At 34.7% G+C, this 18,261-nt stretch overlaps 1 protein-coding gene across 3 annotated transcripts in view; it reads left to right on the top strand.

Moving 5' to 3' along the window:
- The window catches only part of LOC147391046 (golgin candidate 3-like), a 31,912-nt gene extending 17,048 nt beyond the window's left edge, over positions 1–14,864 (top strand). For 2 of the 3 annotated variants that reach the window (XM_086459577.1, XM_086459578.1), the window contains exons 12-13: positions 1,905–2,123; positions 4,392–4,446. In XM_086459577.1, the coding sequence (XP_086315703.1) occupies positions 1,905–2,111 (207 nt within the window). In that variant the 3' untranslated portion in view covers positions 2,112–2,123; positions 4,392–4,446. Of the gene's footprint in view, positions 1–1,904; positions 2,124–4,387; positions 4,447–13,745; positions 13,926–14,439 lie in introns of those variants that run through there. The other variant, XM_086459579.1, reaches the window with a different exon arrangement.
- Positions 14,865–18,261: the final 3,397 nt, after the last annotated feature.

The following is an 18,261-nucleotide window of genomic DNA, read 5'->3' on the forward strand; positions in this document are numbered from 1 at the left end:
CTGTGCGAAGGGGCGGTGAATAACAAGAGGATTAGCCAAATCCTCAGATCCCTTACACATGTTTGGACTTGGAAAGCTATGAGTAATGATTGGATCCATGGTTAGGTTTCTTCTCTGAGCCGCACACCAAATAAAGAAAGCAATCTTCGAAGAAACTTTAGGACCCCATATAGCAGCTGCAGAAAGTGGCGAGGGTTGAAATCTCTGCTCTAATAAGGAAAAGTGGAACGATCTAACTGAGACTACTTTTCAATTCCCAAGCCAACTCTTGCAATCTGCCTCATCTAATCTCAAAGGAAATGCCTCCACACCATTTGTCAGCGATTCCACTGCCATTACTCCCCAGTTGCTAAAGTTTCTTTAAATGCCAAAGTCCCATGAAATCGTACTCCCTTGCCGAACTAAGGGAATTTATAGGGAGCCTTTTCTTTTGTGACACCTTGTAAAGTTGAGGAAATTGTGACCTGAGAATCTGAGAAGCAATTTCTCACACCACACATCTTCCCAAAAATGGATTGTCCTCCCTGATCTCACCTGGAACCAAACACGTCTCCTTAAAAGCAGGTAAGGACCTAAGAATCCCTTTCCAAACCATAGGATGTTCTAGCAGCCCCACTCTCCCTACTATTTTTATTAATATCAAAGATAGCCGCCACAACTCCGAATCTCCACAACCACTTCACCTATCCAATTTCACCTCCACACTTCTCAGCATTGAGAACGACACAAAATAGACCGGAATGTATAACACCTTTTCCAGGTCAATTTAAATCACTCCCACCTCACCCGACTTCAATATGGAATCTATACACTTATTAGAAATGAGCATCCCTTCCAAAATCTGTCTCTCTTTTACAAAAGCACCTTTAGAAGACCAATGATGCTTGGAAGCATCGATTTCAACCTTGTGGCCAACATCTAGATAATTTTATAGACCAACCCAACCAAACTGTTAGGCCTCAAATCTGCAATATCAAATGTGCCTTGGGGATGGCTTGTCCGCTTGATCTTAAGGCTTGGAGTCCAATGTTGTTGTCGGAGAAGATTTTTTTTTCTCCAGAGAAGGCCTTGTGACCTTGTTTTTATTTGTAAATGGAGTCCTAAATTTCCTGAGAAAATAATTATAGACATAAGGTGATATTGCTATAATTATTTTTGATATTTATAGACAGGGTGATATTGCCTTTCCAATTATACCATGTATTTGATGGGTTTGGTTATTTGGTCTAAAGGTCAAATTAGTCTATTCCAATGTTAGTCATTTAAGTACTTTTTGGTTGGCTTTCTCCATCTCTTTGGCTCTGGGACTCATGGCCACAATATTCAACTCTTGTGCTGACCCGTTTTTAATGGGTTTTGTGGGCCTGATTATGGCGGCCCTAAGTTATTGGGTATGTGGGCCCAACACCGATCTTTGATCACTTGACATATTCAAATTGTGGGTTTTATTGCTAAAACCTAGTATCGGGCCATGGGATGCCCATTTTGGATGTTTGGGGCCCATTTATGGCTTCTAGGGTCTTTACGTGATTGAAGAGGGATGTAGGGTCCTTATTGTAATTTGTGAAATTTTGGTGTCTACATATAACTATAATTGAAGTGTTAGTATTTCAAAAGTTAAAACCATACAAGAGTTTTTTTTTATAAGAAAGAATTTTACTAATAAAGTGGTCGAGATGACGAAGTAACACAGAGAAAAGTTCTGAACAAACATGAATGCAATAATATAAACAAACTCTGATAATTTCTTTTTCTATTATTGGCTAATTGCTTCTTTTCTTTATTTTCCTAACCGTAGTGCTTTTAACATGGGAGCATTGTTGAGCTTTTATGCAATTTAAACATTAAGATTTGCTTCTTGAAATTATTTGGGTGGAAAATTTACTGTTTTTTGCTTTGATTAGGATGCAAATCATGGGGTGGAGATGTCAGAACAAGAAAAGAAAGACATGTTGGCTAAGCTTTCACATATGGAAAGAATGCTGTCAGATGGTAAAAGCACAATACAGAAACTTGAGGGAGACAATATAAAATTACGCCATGCTCTTGAGCAGATCATGACAAGGCTTAATAGGATGTCGATGGATTCTGATTACTTTGTGACAGGTTAACCACTTTGACTTGTGAGATATAATTTCTTTCTATTCTACATTTGGATATGTTTTTCCCATCTTTTTATGTACATGAAACTAACACTGATACATGCATTGATGTCCAAACTGTCACCGACACAATGTCAAACACTCTGACTGCGCCTTCCTCCAAATCCTATGTGTTGACAGATTCTTTATAGTTTATGTCATATGTGGAGAGATTTGTTCTAGATCTCAACAATATCTGAAAACAAAATGCTTAACTTTTAAAGATTTCTTTGATAAAATGTGTCATATGTGTTGGACACAACAGTGTCAACGTGGCAAATTCTTAGAAAATGGAGTGTCCTGTTTTACATACCATTTGCAAGTGAATTTAAGTTGGATGCAATAGTTCCACTTTGTATATTACATATTGCCATTGCATTTAGGCAAATAGAGTGACTTTGTCTGATTATAATTTCTTGTCCATCTGTGATGCAATTAATGTCCTTGGTAATATTAAGTGTAAGTGGAAGCAAGGTTCAAAGTCTTGTTCTGTTTCAGAATGCTTAGGATGAAATATTCTAGTACATACCTAGAATAAACAATACTGTATATCCAAAATTCAGAAAGTATTGCAAAATTTTGGTTGTTTCAGAATGTATTGATATGTTTCAAGAAACATACCGAAACATATTGGTACCTACAAAGGAGACCCATGTGATCTCCCACATGTAGAGATCTAGTGGGTTGAAAAATTTGGAAGAAAGAGCTACATACAATGGTCTATTTAAGAAAAGGGGATCATTTTCTCCCATTTGAATTCAATTGAGAGAGATTAGTGCGTTTCTGCTAATCTACTGCTGACTGCCGTTTAGACCCATTCACCCCAGGTTTCCAAGGCAGCTGCCATTTGGCGGATTTTTAGGGTCCAAACACAAATTTTAGCTCATCATAGGGCCCAAAAGGGGGTCATAGGCCCAAAAAATGTGCCATGACCAACTGACCCTATCACTATTCCAACCATAAATTTGTAACTTTATTTTTGCATCAAATGCAATGTTTCGAGGCATAGAGTGATTGTTTTGGAATGTCACATAATTTTTTTAATATGACAATATTGAAACCAGGGCCTTCTATAGTGCATTACCTCTAGGGAATGTCCTAGAAGGAAGGGATTGACATGTCTGATTAGGATTCATGTTGGGTGGAGGATTTTTACACCAACTGCCAACCTGACACAACACCCCTCCATTATTCGAACTTGTGTGAAGTAAACACTGCATAGTAGTTAAAGTTTGTGTCGATTCTTGTGGAAATGGAAAGTTTTCAGTATATTTTTCGTAATTTAAAACTATAGATCATTGCTAACGTTCATTTAATCATTTAAAAATTTTGATTCTAGCATTATCATGCATAAAATGATATGTTTTGAGGTACATAATGCTTGTTTCATAATGTCGCAGGACATTTCTAATACATATCAATGTGAAAAATATGATATTTAAATTAAACTTTCATTTGATCACTTAAAAACGTTCTATATTTTGTTTATGAATAAAAATCAGCATTTTTTCTCTTTAGGTGCAATAGTGCAGAATGTATTGGTACATTCTGAATATTTTGAAATGTATCCCAATGTTTTGGTTATTCTAAGTAACAAAACGAAACTACATTTTAAACCTTGTCTGGAATTTGTGTTGATCCCAGATCTCAATCCCTAAAACCATGCTACTTTAGGATGTAACTAATTATTTTCCTACATTGTATTATCTTGAAGGAAATATTATATATACCATTTATGTGATGCATGAGCTGATCTAAGACTGACATTCAGCCTACATGGGACTAAATGGGGTCCGCAACAAGTTTTCAAACTCCATGGGCCTACTTGCAGTGTAGACTTTGGCCTATCATTCATTGCTCTAAACTGGGTTTTGGCCCACTCATTCAGCCCATATGTGGCTGAATTTGCAGCAAACTTCAGTTCTTGTATTTCTGACTGTAATCTCCCATATGTGTGTTTTGGCCCATCAAGTTTGACTGTTGGGTAGTCTTTGTCTTTGCGTTTGCCTTAGAATGTAGAAGAATTTCTATTTGGGAAAAAAAGTTAAATTAGGAAATTACTGTAATTCAAAGTTCAGTACTTTGGGCCTTATATTTATATTAATTTGAACTTTTTTCTTATTGCCTTGGTTATAGTTGAAGATGGGATTTGGTTTTTCGGAAAGTTCCACATTATATCAATGTTATTTTCTTCTTTTTTTCCATTTAAATGAGCTAAACTAAACAATTGTAACGATTGACTGTCTGCAGGCGAATTGTCATCAAATTATTGGTGACCTACTTCCAGAGAAACCACAGCACAGAGGTAAGATATTGTTCATCACATGTGAAACTTATTATGTATCAAAGATTTATTTGAAGAGGAATACATGCTCAATGACACGAGAGAGAGAGAGAGAGAGAGAGAGAGAGAGAGAGAGAGAGAGAGAGAGCCATCCTTCATCACGTGAGAGAGAGAGAGAGAGCCATCCTTCATCACCTTCACGTGCAGAACATTTGGGGCCCACATTTGGATGGATTACACCCAGGAAATTTCCTGATCCAAATATTTCCAAATTGGATGATCCCAAGGTGCTAAGTATTCAACCTACTTCATTATTTAGGATGGTCAAAAAAATATGGAAATGTTCTACAAAAGAAATTCATAGATTAGGTGATTCAGATCATGCTTTTAAATCTAATTTTTCTGGTTAACTCATAAAGGGAAATGGCTCGAATCCCACCACCTAGCCTTTCTCTACTTTTGAGATATCCTTTTATTACATTCTTGAGAAACACTCATAACCTAAGATGGCCAGATTCAGATACTAATAAGGAAACACATATGAGAATCAGGGATACAAATTTTATTTTAAAATCCATAACATGGATACCAAGTATCCTGTCTAACATCTTAATGCTGTGCTTTATTTATTTAGCTTTTCTTGGCTTAGTATTATTTTTTGTTAATTTTACGAGTCAAATGTGAAGAAATTTCTAATAATGTATAGTTTTTGTTTAGCAAAAACTTATCATATATTATATGGCAATTTTTGTTGTACAAACAAATTATTGGGGCTTGAGAAAATAACCAACATAATAAGAAATAATAGAATTGTAATGAAGAAGTCCTATTTTTACGAGTATTTGATTGTGGAAGTTTCTATAAAGTATCCAATATCATCATTGGTATTGTATTGTGTCGTATGCTACGAAGTGTTCGTGATGGGGACATCAAAGTTTGAAGAGTAGATTTTTGTTTTTATTTAGTTTTCTGTTTTAAGACTTTATTTTTATATTTTTTGGACTTATTTTCATGTTTTATTGGCCCGTGGTCTTAGTATAATATTTAGGGGTAGTTTGGTAAATTTAGTTTATATTTTATTTAAATTTATAGGGGTTGGAAAATTAGGGGAGAGAAAGTTACGAAATTAGGTTATTTATTTGGTATTTTAGTTTGATTAGGATTATTGGATTTATTTTCTTTATATATACATTATATTAGGGTTTTATTTTTAACAAAGAACTGATGAGTAAATAATGAGTTTCTTTCATGAATTGAAGTGAGTTTTCCACCATTCTTGGTGTGATTCAAAGAAACTCCAGGTGTGATTCCAAGTTTCTATCCTTCTATACTAATTTTTTTTTTTTAAATCTTATTTTTTTCATTTTTTGATTTTCTTTAAATGTTCTTTCTTGTTCTTGATTTTCTTTTCTTTTAATTTTTTTGAGTTCTTGAATTCTTGAAATCTACAAACCTTAATCATTTTCATAGTCCCTTAACTTCTAATCTTTACCTTATAAACCTTAACCTTAGCCCTTTCCTTTAACATATTGAAAATGTCGTAATTTACAAAACTTTGCATATTACATTTCAATAGCCAAGATATTGGAAACACCTCCTTTTTAACACTCCCTTTTTTTTTTCTTTTAAATCCTTACTCAAATCCCTAACCAGATCCCTAATTTTCTTATTTTCATCTTGAGGCAGGACCGTAAATGTTACCCTAGGATGATAAATCTAAGATCAGACTAAATTAACATAAGCAATGCAAATATAAATCATTAGCTTATACATTCATGGATATGCAACAGAATCCAAGTGATAATCAAAATAGTCCTAAGGTTCATTACAATCTCACAACAATAGCTATTCGAGTACTAACAATACGTTCCAATGGAAGACAAGTCTTCGTCTAGCTTAGGGTTCAGTTAGATGTTCAAAACAGATTTCTAGACTCAATTTTAATGACAAAATAGCCAAATAAGTGGTATTGATTTATGGGGGCAGCAAGTTAACAATGTTTGGAGAAATTGTAGGTTAAAAAAATAGAAGTTGATTAGGATTTTGGGTGGTAAGGAATAATGTGGTTTGAATAGGGAAGGGTTAGGTCGGGTTTTTATGGGTATTAGGATTGGGTTTCAACGGATAAGGGAATGTTGATAGGGTTTTGATTTATAGGGTGGATTGGGTAGGGTTTATGAATGTTTTAGAGGTTCAAAACAGAAATTTAATAGAGGAAGTGAGAAAGAAGATGTTAAGAAAAAAAAATACTCACCTCAATTGAGAAATCGATAGAGAAAATAAATGTTATCTTGGACTCACTCCAAAATGGCCTTACAACACATCATTAATGGAAATATCAAAGCTTTAATTTCAATTTTATTCATTGTTGCAGAAAATTACAGAAAGAAACAAGTATTTCTAATGTTCTCTAAACCCTAAATCTAATCTCAACCATCCCACTAAAATAAGGAGATCCAATGGTTGTAAATAAAATTTAAAACAACTTAAATAAAACAAAAGCAAAAATACCATCTATGTCCCAATCCCGTAACTTTCTCTTGAATTTTCAGTTTATGAAAATTCATTAAAAAATCAATATAAAATTAATAAATTGCCTCTAAACACCTATACTAGCATCATAGGCTAATAAAACAAGAAAGTAATCTCAAAAACTCATTCTAAATACTAAAATAACTCATAAACATAAATTAAATAAAAACATGAAATATGATGACCCAATAAGATTCCAACGGTGCTCGTCATAAACTTCACGTCCATACTTCGTCCATCCACAATGAATCTAAGTGTCTTTTTCTCCTTTGGAACACTCTGAAGGGTATGCCTGTGATGTCCCCATCAACTCCCCTCGGCTGAGAAGAACTCTCCTTTGGTGAGATAGAACTATGATACCTCTCCAATATGTCTAGATCAATCCGCTGTAATTCTGTCTCTGTAATCCATGTGCTATCTGAATCCGGTCTATTTCTCGACTTGATGAGGTATTTTTGATAACTTCCATGTCTGGTGGAAACCACTTGATGATTCAAGATATTCTCTATTTTTTCACTCATGTGCGGCAAAGTAGGTATTGGAGGTAAAGACTGTGAAAGTTGGAATGGCATGTATTGTGGTTCAAGCAAGGGGTCAATGGCTAAACAAGTAGTAAGTCTAGCAGGATCAGGTGAAATTGGTGTTGTTTGGGTAGGATCAAGGGTATGAATCAAGTAAGGATTATTAGGTACAGATGTTGGGCTATGAAAAGGAGCTAAGTCCTCCACATTGAAGGTCTGACTAATCCTAGTGTCTGTCGGAAGATCAATGTAATACGCATTGGGACCAAGCCATTTGAGTATTTTGAATGGGCTAGCACTGTGGGCTTATAACTTCTTCTCAACTCCTTGTGGGAATTGCTCAAGCCTTATGCGAACCATTACTGAATCACCTATTTGAAACTCTTTAAACCTACGATGTGCATCAATAGATAATTTATATTGTGCATTGCTCATATTATTATTTTTTTTTTTATCTCAGAATGCAATTCATGAGTGCGACGTACAAATGACTCTATTGACTCAGAAGGCCTATGTGATACTGCCATGGGTATAAGATCTATAGGCTTCCTAGGTTTATAACCATGTACTACTTCGAATGGACTCATGCTTGTGGTCCTATTAGTGGAATTACTATATGCAAACTTAGCTATGGACAGTAATGAATCTCATTATCTAACATGCTCTCCTACTAATTACCTCAATAAATTTCTTAGACTCCTATCGATAACCTCAGTTTGACCATTTGTCTGTGGGTGGTACACTGATGAAAATTGGAGCCTAGTGTCTATCATATGCCACAATGTCTTTCAAAAATAACTCATGAATCTAACATCTCGGTCAAACATTATGGTCTTAGGCAATTCATGTAAACGAACTACCTCCTCAAAGAAAGTCTTTGCTATGGTAGATGCATTAGAGGTCTTAGAACAAGCAATGAAGTGTGCCATTTTTGAGAAATGGTCCACTACCACAAATATAGAATCATGCTTCTGAATAGTCTTTGGGAGGCTTAGCACGAAATCCATGATGATGTCTTGCTATGGGGAATGTGGCACCGGCAAAGGGGTATACAAACCCGTGCTTTGCTTATTTTGTTTTTCCAGTTGACATGTCTTACATTGAGTTATAATCTTTTAGCTACGTCAGTACAAATGTTTACTCTTGAAGCAACTCAATCCACTTGGCATGTCTTGGGTTTAATTTCTTCTGGGAGTTGAGGTATCTCAGAGCCTCATGATTTGAGAACAAAACGAACTCTTGTTGCAATAGGTAATGTCTCCAATATTTCAAGGATTGGACTACCGCGTAGAATTCATTGTCCTGGGTGGAATATTTTTGTTTTGCATCATTTAGTTTCTCGCTAAAGTATGCAATCGAGTGATTTTCTAGGCTCAGAATTCCACCAATACCTGCCCTTGAAGCATCACAGGCTACTTCAAAGACTTTTGAAAAGTCAAGAAGGCACATGACAGGAGCTTTAGTCATCCTTGACTTGATCTCCTTAAATGCCTTAGTTGCGGCATTCGTCCATTTGAATTCCTCTTTTTGTATGCAATCTGTAATAGGGGACATAATGGAACTGAATCCTCTTATGAACTACCTATAAAATGTAGCTAAACCATGAAAGCTACGAACCTCATGAATGTTTCGTGGTTCATGTCATTTCAATATGGTTGACTTTCTCGGGATCTGTAGACATCCCGTTAGAGGAAACTATGAAACCTAAGAAGATAACTTAATTGGACATGAACGAACACTTCTTGTGGTTAGCATAAAGTTGTTTTTTTTCTAAGCTTACTGCAGACTTGTCTCAAGTAGTCTAGGTGTTCTTCCTTAGAGTGGCTGTAAATCAAAATGTCATCAAAGTAAATCACTAGGAACTTACCCATAAAGGGTCTCAACACCTGCATCATGACCCTCTTAAAGGTGCTCGAGGCGTTAATTAACCCAAAGGGCATGACTAACCACTCATACAAACTATCCTTCGTTTTGAAGGCAGTTTTCTACTCATCCCCTAGGCGAATGCGAATTTGATGGTTGCCCTTTTAAGATCTATCTTTGAGAAGATAGTGACACCTGCCATCATATCCAATATATCGTCGAGCTTCGGTATTAGAAACCTATACTTGACGGTAATATTGTTGATTGTTTTACTATCCACACACATTCGCCAAGAACCATCCTTCTTAGGTGTGATGAGGGTAGGCACAACACAAGGACTCATACTCTCTTTGATGAACCCTTTTTATAAAAGCTTGTCAATTTGCTTATTTAATTCTCCATACCTAGTAGGGTTTATTCTTTAATATGGTAAGAAAATGGAATTTGAGTTAAGCTTAAGCGGGATATGGTATGAGTTGATACAACATTTGTGTAACTCCTGCTATCTAGAATGACTTTACAATTCTTCTCTCCACACTTAGTGTAAGTATGGAAAATAAAACTCCTACGCCAATCATTTGTTTTATTCTCCTGTGTTAGGGCACCTAACCACTAAGACTCTTGAGACCTCATCAACATACGGGGCATGCTTAGCACAACCCAAGTGACCATCAGGGTCGTCATAACCTTCCTCGTCACTAGCCCCAACTTTAGGATTATGTACTACTTCATCAAGTCCAACCTATTTGCCTTCATCCTTTTCTGTTTCATCTATCAACAATGCTTTGTTGGTGTCTCTAAAAGGGCACTGGTATGCATGGTGTCCATAACCGTGGCACCTATAACATCTTTCTTTGTCATCTCCTTGTTGACGCTCACCGCTCACCAACTATAGCTTTTTCTTTGTCATTTCTAACATTGGAAGTAGTGTCTGTCTGATTCTTAGGTGGCGGATTTCCTGGGTTAGGTCTGGCTCTAGGAGCAATAGGTCGAAACTCTCGGCCACAAGGATCAAATCAATTGATTACTTGCTGTTTCAAATACTTCTCTAACTCTTGCACTATCTGATAGGTGTGATCTAAGGTGCTAATGTCATGGGGAATGTGTTCTTTTTGGAGCTCAGGACGTAAGTCCATCCTAAATTTAGAGAGTGTCACACGGGGATTTTCATTGACATCACATCGCATCATGTATTCATCAAATTTTGCCATGTATTCTTTGGTAGTCATAGATCCCTGGCGAAGTGCTTGCCATTGATCTAGAAGTCTCTTTTGATGGGACAAGGGAAGATATTTTTCTTTGAGCTTCTCTTTCATCTCAGCCCAATTGATAATGGGATACTCATCAGCTCTCTTAATTCTACGTTCAACATTAGTCCAATAGAGTTTGGCTTGGCCCACTAATTTCATTTTGGCAAACCTCACTCTACGACCTTTAGACATTTCATGCCACTCAAAAAAGTGGTCCATGTTTGATAAAAAAAAAGAAAAGCCTTTGGGTTAAGTTGTCCATCTAAGTTTGGGACCTCAATCTAGATGCTACGCATGACTCTATCATCGGGATCATAAGGATCCCAAATCTCAACACGCTGTGGTGGAGGTAATCTACCTCGTCCTCTACCTTGACCTAGATCTGGATCTTTACCTTGACCTCTAATATGGACTTCAGTGTCATCTAAGGCATCAGGGTTGTTCTATAAGGTAGACTCCAAAACGGTCAAACGAGCATTGATATCAGTGGTATTTTGAATCACACGATTTGAAAAGGTTGTTACTACTTGGGTAAGCTTGGCGAGATCCCTTTCGAGATGGTCACCCTTAACATTATGAGTGACATATGCAACCTAAGATTATGGTTTCCTAGAAGTTAATGCCATGCACAAGGTAATCTCTATGAATCCTAATCTAAATGCGTGACAACAAGAACCCTAAGTTAAACCTAGTCTCTGATACTAAAGTTTATGCATGACCGTGAATGTTACCCTACGATGATAAATCTGAGATTAGACTAAATTAACATAAACAATGCAAATATAAATCATTAGCTCATACATTCATAGAAATATGCAACAGAATCCAAGCAATAACCAAAATAGCCCTAAGGTTCATTGCAATCCCCCAGTAATAGCTATTCGAGTACTAACAATAGGTTTCAATGGAAGACAAGTCTTCCTCTAGCCTATGATTTCAGTTAAATGTTGAAAACAGATTCCTACACTCAATTTTAATGCAAAAATAGTCAAATAAGTGGTGCTGATTTATGGGGCAACAAGTTAATAACGTTTGGAGAAATTGTAGGCTAAAAAAAAACGGAAGGTAATTAGGGTTTTGGGTGGTAAAGAATGATGTGGTTCGAATAGGAAGGGTTAGGTTAGGTTTTTATGGGTATTAGGGTTAAGTTTCAACGGAAAAGAGAATGTTGATGGGGTTTTGGTTTATATTGTGGATTGGGTAGAGTTTATGGATGTTTTAGAGGTTCAAAATAGAAATTTAATAGAGGAAGTGAGAAAGAAAATGTTAAGAAAAAAAAATACCCACCTCAATTGAGAAATCGATAGAGAAAATAAATGTTACCTTGGACTCACTCCAAAATAGCCTCACACCACACTATTAATTGGAATATCAAAGCTTCAATCTCAATTTTATTCATTGTTGCAGAAAATTACAGCTAGAAACAAATATTTCTAATGTTTTCTAAACCCTAAATCTAATTTCAATCATCCCACTAAAATAAGGAGATCCAATGGTTGTAAATAAAACTTAAAACAACTTAAATAAAACAAAAGTAGAAATACCATCTATGTCCCAATCCCATAACTTTATTTCTCTTGAATTTTCAGCCTATGAAAACTCGTTAAAAAATCAATATAAAGTTACCAAATAGCCCCTAAACACCTATACTAAACATATTTATCCTAAACACTAAATAGACTCATAAGTATAAACTAAATAAAAACATGAAATATGATGACCCAATAAGATTCCAACGGTGCTTGTCATAAACTTCACGTCCATACTTCGCCCATCTACAATGAATCTTAGTGTCTTTTTCTCCTTTGGAACACTCTGAAGGGTATGCCTGTGATCTCCTCATCACATCTTCTTCCCTCACCCGTCCTGCATCAGTTCGGGTATCATAGCTCCTTACTCATCTTACTATGTAAACAACCTTTTGAAGAAAAGCAAGATCTATGGTGTACATGTGAAAGTCTTTGGCATTGAAGAAGATACGTGGAATAAATGGGAAGAGGGGCAAGTGTTTCAGCAATTTACTGTGCTAAATGTGGGCATAATGGGAAAAGGGAGAAGAATAGTAATTTTTATTAGGGCAGTCACTGTATTTTTATTTTAACTTGGGTGTCAAACAAAGTCTTTATTATACTTACTCATCCTAGGTGGTTAATTGCATTGGATGTTCATTTCCTTAATGGGATTAGATCTCCATGCATTGGCTGTAGTTTCTAGGTTCGTGTACCTTTGTACATGCACATATTTGGTAGAAAAATATGCAACATCTTTATGTAGCTTTGGCCTTGACAGCAAAAGGATTGATTTGTGTTTGGATCCATCCATTTATGAAATATTTGAATTTTGTAAGCTTTTAAGCCCTCTTTTGAGTTCAGAATTATAATGGACGTTTAGCCCTATTTCTTTCTATGTTATATTGCATGATGCTTTAAATTGCTCCATTTTATAGCTTGATATCACTCAAATCTTTTCAACCGTTTACAGTTGGTTGTAGTTCAGCCGGGGTACTTGTTATCCAATTCATCCAATCTGAGCTTACATCAACATTTCGTCAAAGTTATCTTAGAATCAGACTTATGCTCATAAAATCTCATCTTCATATACTTTGTTTTTGTAATTCATAATTATAAATTATAATTGAAATACTAAGTTTAGAAAACTATATTCTGTGGAAATGGAAATATTTTGGAAAAGTCTTCAATTGATGTGGAAATGAAAATATTTCTGCTTATTTCTTTCTAGTGTCATTGGTTTGTTATATTTTTGGTGTAAACAGTTTAAGGAGTTCAGAGGGTTGTTTTTTGAAGACTTTTGGTTTAGGTGGGAGATTGTTTTTAGGGAGAGAAGTTAGTGTGTTTCTTTGTACTGACATCTTGTCCTCTTATCAATAAATTTACTTACCAGTAAAAAAAAAAAAGTGAAAACTTTCATACGATGGTTAGGATTAGAAGTAGGGTCAGTTCTTGATGTTGGTTCTCTTTTATGGTACTCATCAATTTGCAGACTCCAATCACCTTAATGTGGGTCATGTATACAGCTAAGGAGATCAAGGATGGTTGCTTCTCCCTGTTATCTTGTCCTTATGATTTTCTCACCTGAAATACAATGTTTTACTTGACACAATCAAGAACTGATTGCCAAATTTGGAGATCACCAGGTTCTGGATCTTATGGTTCGCATGCTTGGGTTCTCCGAGGAAGACAAGAAAAGAATAGGTGTTGCTCAGAAAGGTTCTGGTAAAGGTGTTGTTCGGGGCGTCTTGGGTCTACCTGGACGCTTGGTTGGTGGCATCTTAAGTGGAAGCTCAACAACTGCTCATGTACCATCTGATAACCAGGTTAGCTTTTCATATTTGATGATTCTGGTCCCAATCTCATGGGCACAATTTCCTTTACAGATATCCTAATCCGTCATCACATTAATGGATTCAATTTGGTAGTGACCATAACATTTGTATTCCTTTTATGTTTATCTCTTCTCATAACAGTCAGATTTAGTGATCTTAATAGTCTCTCTTTGAACACAATTGCAATGATAGAAGATGATCAGGATTTGTTCATCTGATCCAAATTGTTGCGATAAGTCTTTGATAATGATGATGAATAGTCTCTCTTTGGCTCATAATTCCAACCTTTACATTGATCATAATATTTCCTCTGGTTCCTTTTTTAACATCGAACTTGCACATTTTTATTCTAATTGGAACCACAGTTTGCCTTCATTGCACATGACCTAACCATCTCAATTGACTTTCCTTGGCTTATCACCTATTGTGGTTATTCTTACATTTTCATCAATGCGTTCTTTTCTAATTAAATCTTTGTTTATATTCACACCCATTTTTTTTCCAGTCATTTTCAGATCTGTGGGTTGATTTTCTTCTCAAAGAAACTGAAGAAAGAGAAAAAAGGGTATCCGCAGAAGCTAATGCCTCTAGTGGTACACCAACGACTACAGGGATTGCTCCTTTATTGCCCAATGATTATGGAAGAACAAGTGCTACTCCTAGTTTTCAAAGAACAAATCCATCTGTGAACATGAGTCCCCTATCATCTATGCCGCCTGAACATTCAGACATGGAGTTTTCAACGGTTCCTCTTACGTCATCGGTCTCTCCATCCTCAGAAAACAGTTCTCGAATCTCAAGGCTTCTTCCGAGATATTGAAACATGTAATTCATCTGAGGTACATATTCTTTGTGGGTGTTATTAGTTGTGTATTTTTCTTCTTTCATTCGTTCATATGAGAAGTATCTTGCATTGGTTGTTTGGTATCACTCTATTTTATGGTCAGAAAATGGTTCGAGTAGCAGTCCCAGAGAACATGATAGATAGATGGGTTGGTTCATATAATCTGATCACCGTGATGGGGGTAGTGGGTCCACATCAAATTACTGGGCCACTCTTAAGGACACAATTTCGGCATTAAGGACCAAAACCTCAAGGTTGCAGACTGGTGCTATGGGACGGGCACTTAAGAGTGAAAATTATTCCTTTCCATATATAAAGTCCTTTTTTCTACCTGAAAAAAGGATACCATTTTATTTGAAAATCACATTTAGGAGCTATCAATGGACTTGGCCCACCTTAGATTGGGCTTTTTTTTTTTTTTTTTTTTTTTTTTTTTTTTTAATGTTGCCTGTTATATAAGTAATCATGGTTCAACTCTATCTGAGGAAATTTTTTTTTTAATTTGTAAACACTAATCCCAAATATTTGAGACCGTACATGTGGATCCGCAAATGAGTTTAAAAAAAAAAGTATTGATGTAAGATTATGACCTTTTATTTTTTTAACAGATAATTTAAGTAAGGTTATTATCGAGTTGACTTGCCTCATCTCTAATAAGATAAACCCAATGAATTAAAATATAAAATTATTTATAGAACTGGTGGACTAGAAAATACCTACTCATTATATCATATATTAATAAATTAGTTATTGACTTGGGTCATTTTTCAATTAACCGATTGGAAATTGGACAAGTGATGGTAAATTTTTTTTGTTACATAAATGATTAAAGCGGGTAATTTTCAGATGTTTGTACCTTGTTCCATTTAAATTCAATATTTAGCTTTACTGGGGACAATGCCTTGCTCTTGGTATCAAATTGACTAACCTAATAAGTCCTCTCATCTTGGATGATATAAATTATTTCACTCAAGTTTGCCATGTTCGGTGCCAAACATTTTTTGTAAATCACTTTTGATGGGGTTAGAAATTTTGGATTGGGTTGATTTTTTGTGAGGATGATCTCTACGGTGAAGAGATCATCCTCACAAAAAATCAGCTCATTTTGAAACTTCTAACCCTAGTTTACAAGTTGAAGAATCATGGACCGTCCAATTTTTGTAAATCACTTTGATGGGGTTAGAGGTTTTGGAATATGCTGATTTTTGGTGAGGATGATCTCCTCATCATAGAGATCATCCTCACAAAAAATCAGTCATTCCAAAGCTTCTAACCCATATTTTGAAAAATGTTTGGTACCAAACTTGGCAAACTTTAGGGCTGCTGAACTGTCCCTTTTAAATAATAATAATAATAATATATATATATATATATAGAAATGATAATCATTTTCTTTAGAAATTAAGGTGGATTACCCATAAAATCTTTAGATCGTATATAATTAAAATTATTTATTTATCAGAAAAACATAAAACCTATTTGGATCGATTAAGTTTTACTGATTCAGTCAAGGCATGTGATGGTCAATACCCATTGTAAATCCTGCTTATATTCATAAAAGAGACCAAAGATGACTCAAGCTATGAGACAAGATGAAGTACTGAATATTAAAAGAAATGAGGTAGAAACTGATAAATTTGGGTCCAACTCAAAAGCAATTGACAATGAGTGGAAGTATTAAATTGTGCTAAAAAACAGCCCTCTTTTTGATAACTACTTATGTGCAATCGAATGGTGGGTGCAGCATTTCAAGTCATTGAGTTCACCTTGTGCTTGTGGCAACCAAAAACATGGGGGGGATTTAGAGGACAAAAACCTACAAACTCAACAAAATATTTTTTATTGTTAAATTTAGGAGTTTGGTAGGACGTCAATTTTCAAAACCTTGGATCTAGCAAAAACAATTATTACAGTTTTATCATTGTTGAACATGATCATCATGGTTATCATTTTGTGCTTTCATGTTTTGGAAAGAAACATCTTTTTTTTTTTTTTTTTTTGGCAATTAGTAAAAAAACATTTTTGAAGAAGAAAAAAAATGTTTAAAACACAAACTTGATAAATAGAAAACAAGAGAAAAAAAAAAATGAAGCGATTGGCAACAAAACATTTTGAGGAAGAAACATAAAATGTTTAAACAACAATTTAAAAAAGTAACAAAAAAAAAAAAAATATTTCAAAAAAAAAAAAAAAGTAAAGTAAAAACAGATTCTAAACATACAAAAGAAAAAGAAAAAATAAATTAACCGTTGGAGCGTTTGGGGCTTTTCCATTAGTGGTCACCCTTGTTAGCAATCTCTTGTTTAATTCTTGAAAATTTTACAAATTTTTTATTATTTTCAATGAAAGTATTATTTTTCGGATTATTGAATAATTCACGTATTTTTACATCTTTTGCGAATTTTTATAAAACTTGATAAAAAAAAATGCTATTGTAACTTGTTGTATATTGTAAAGTGTAAACTTGTAAGTTGTCACGTGTACCACAAGTTTGACTTTGAAGCAATCATGCTTCAAAATTTTGGAGGAATCCATTATTTTAGGTAACAAATGTACATTTCATCTTTAAAAAAAATAATGATATGTCCCTTTACATTTATTTGATATTACACCCTAATTTTTTAAATTGATGATTATCTTTTGACTTTGATCATCTTTTATAAACCAATGGAACAATAACCTCAATGCCCTCCTTATCACTGCAATCACCATTATATCATCACCTTCACCATCACCAATTTTATTATCACCATCACTAGTAACATCACTATCATATTAACGAATTTTTGAAATGAGACGGATATTACATATATGAAGCATATGCCACATATTTTTTATTTATCAAATTTTAGACCGAAGTTTTGCAGTCGAAAATCAAATAGAACTCGAATTTTTTCAGGAATATCTTTTGCCACATTCCAAATTGCTAACAAGGGTGGTGGAATGTCATCAGTTTCAAAACACAGGTTGGTATATCTAATATTCAAAAAAGATAGGGGCATGTTTAAATCACCCAAAAGAAGAGGCTGCCCCAATTTCTTAAATTATTTATCACACCCCAATTAAAGATTAAAACACACTCTTCAAACATTACAAAGGTTTGGCTCAAATTATAATCTCAACATTATAACACTCATTCAAACAATTTCAGTAATTATTTACAATTATATGATTGGACTCATATAAAATCTTAAATCCAAAACATAGAAATCTAGTGAAAAAAAAACATGAAAAGTACTAAAAGCAATGCCTTTCTGTAATTACTAAAATTATTAAATTCATTTTTGGTAAAACAATGTATATTAGCACATTAAAACTTTGGACAGTCCAACGATTACTAAAACGTTGAGCTGGCCAACGACTTACTTCATTTTTGATCATTTTTGAAAAATAGATTTTTTTTTTTTTTAAATAGTAAATTATTTAACCATATTTTAGTATTTTTACAAAAAGAAAATGAGAGAGTTTCTATTGCCAACTTTT

This window comes from Akebia trifoliata, chromosome 11 (genome assembly GCF_017979445.1).
Source record: "Akebia trifoliata isolate Shusen 1 chromosome 11, ASM1797944v1, whole genome shotgun sequence".
Lineage (NCBI taxonomy): Eukaryota > Viridiplantae > Streptophyta > Magnoliopsida > Ranunculales > Lardizabalaceae > Akebia > Akebia trifoliata.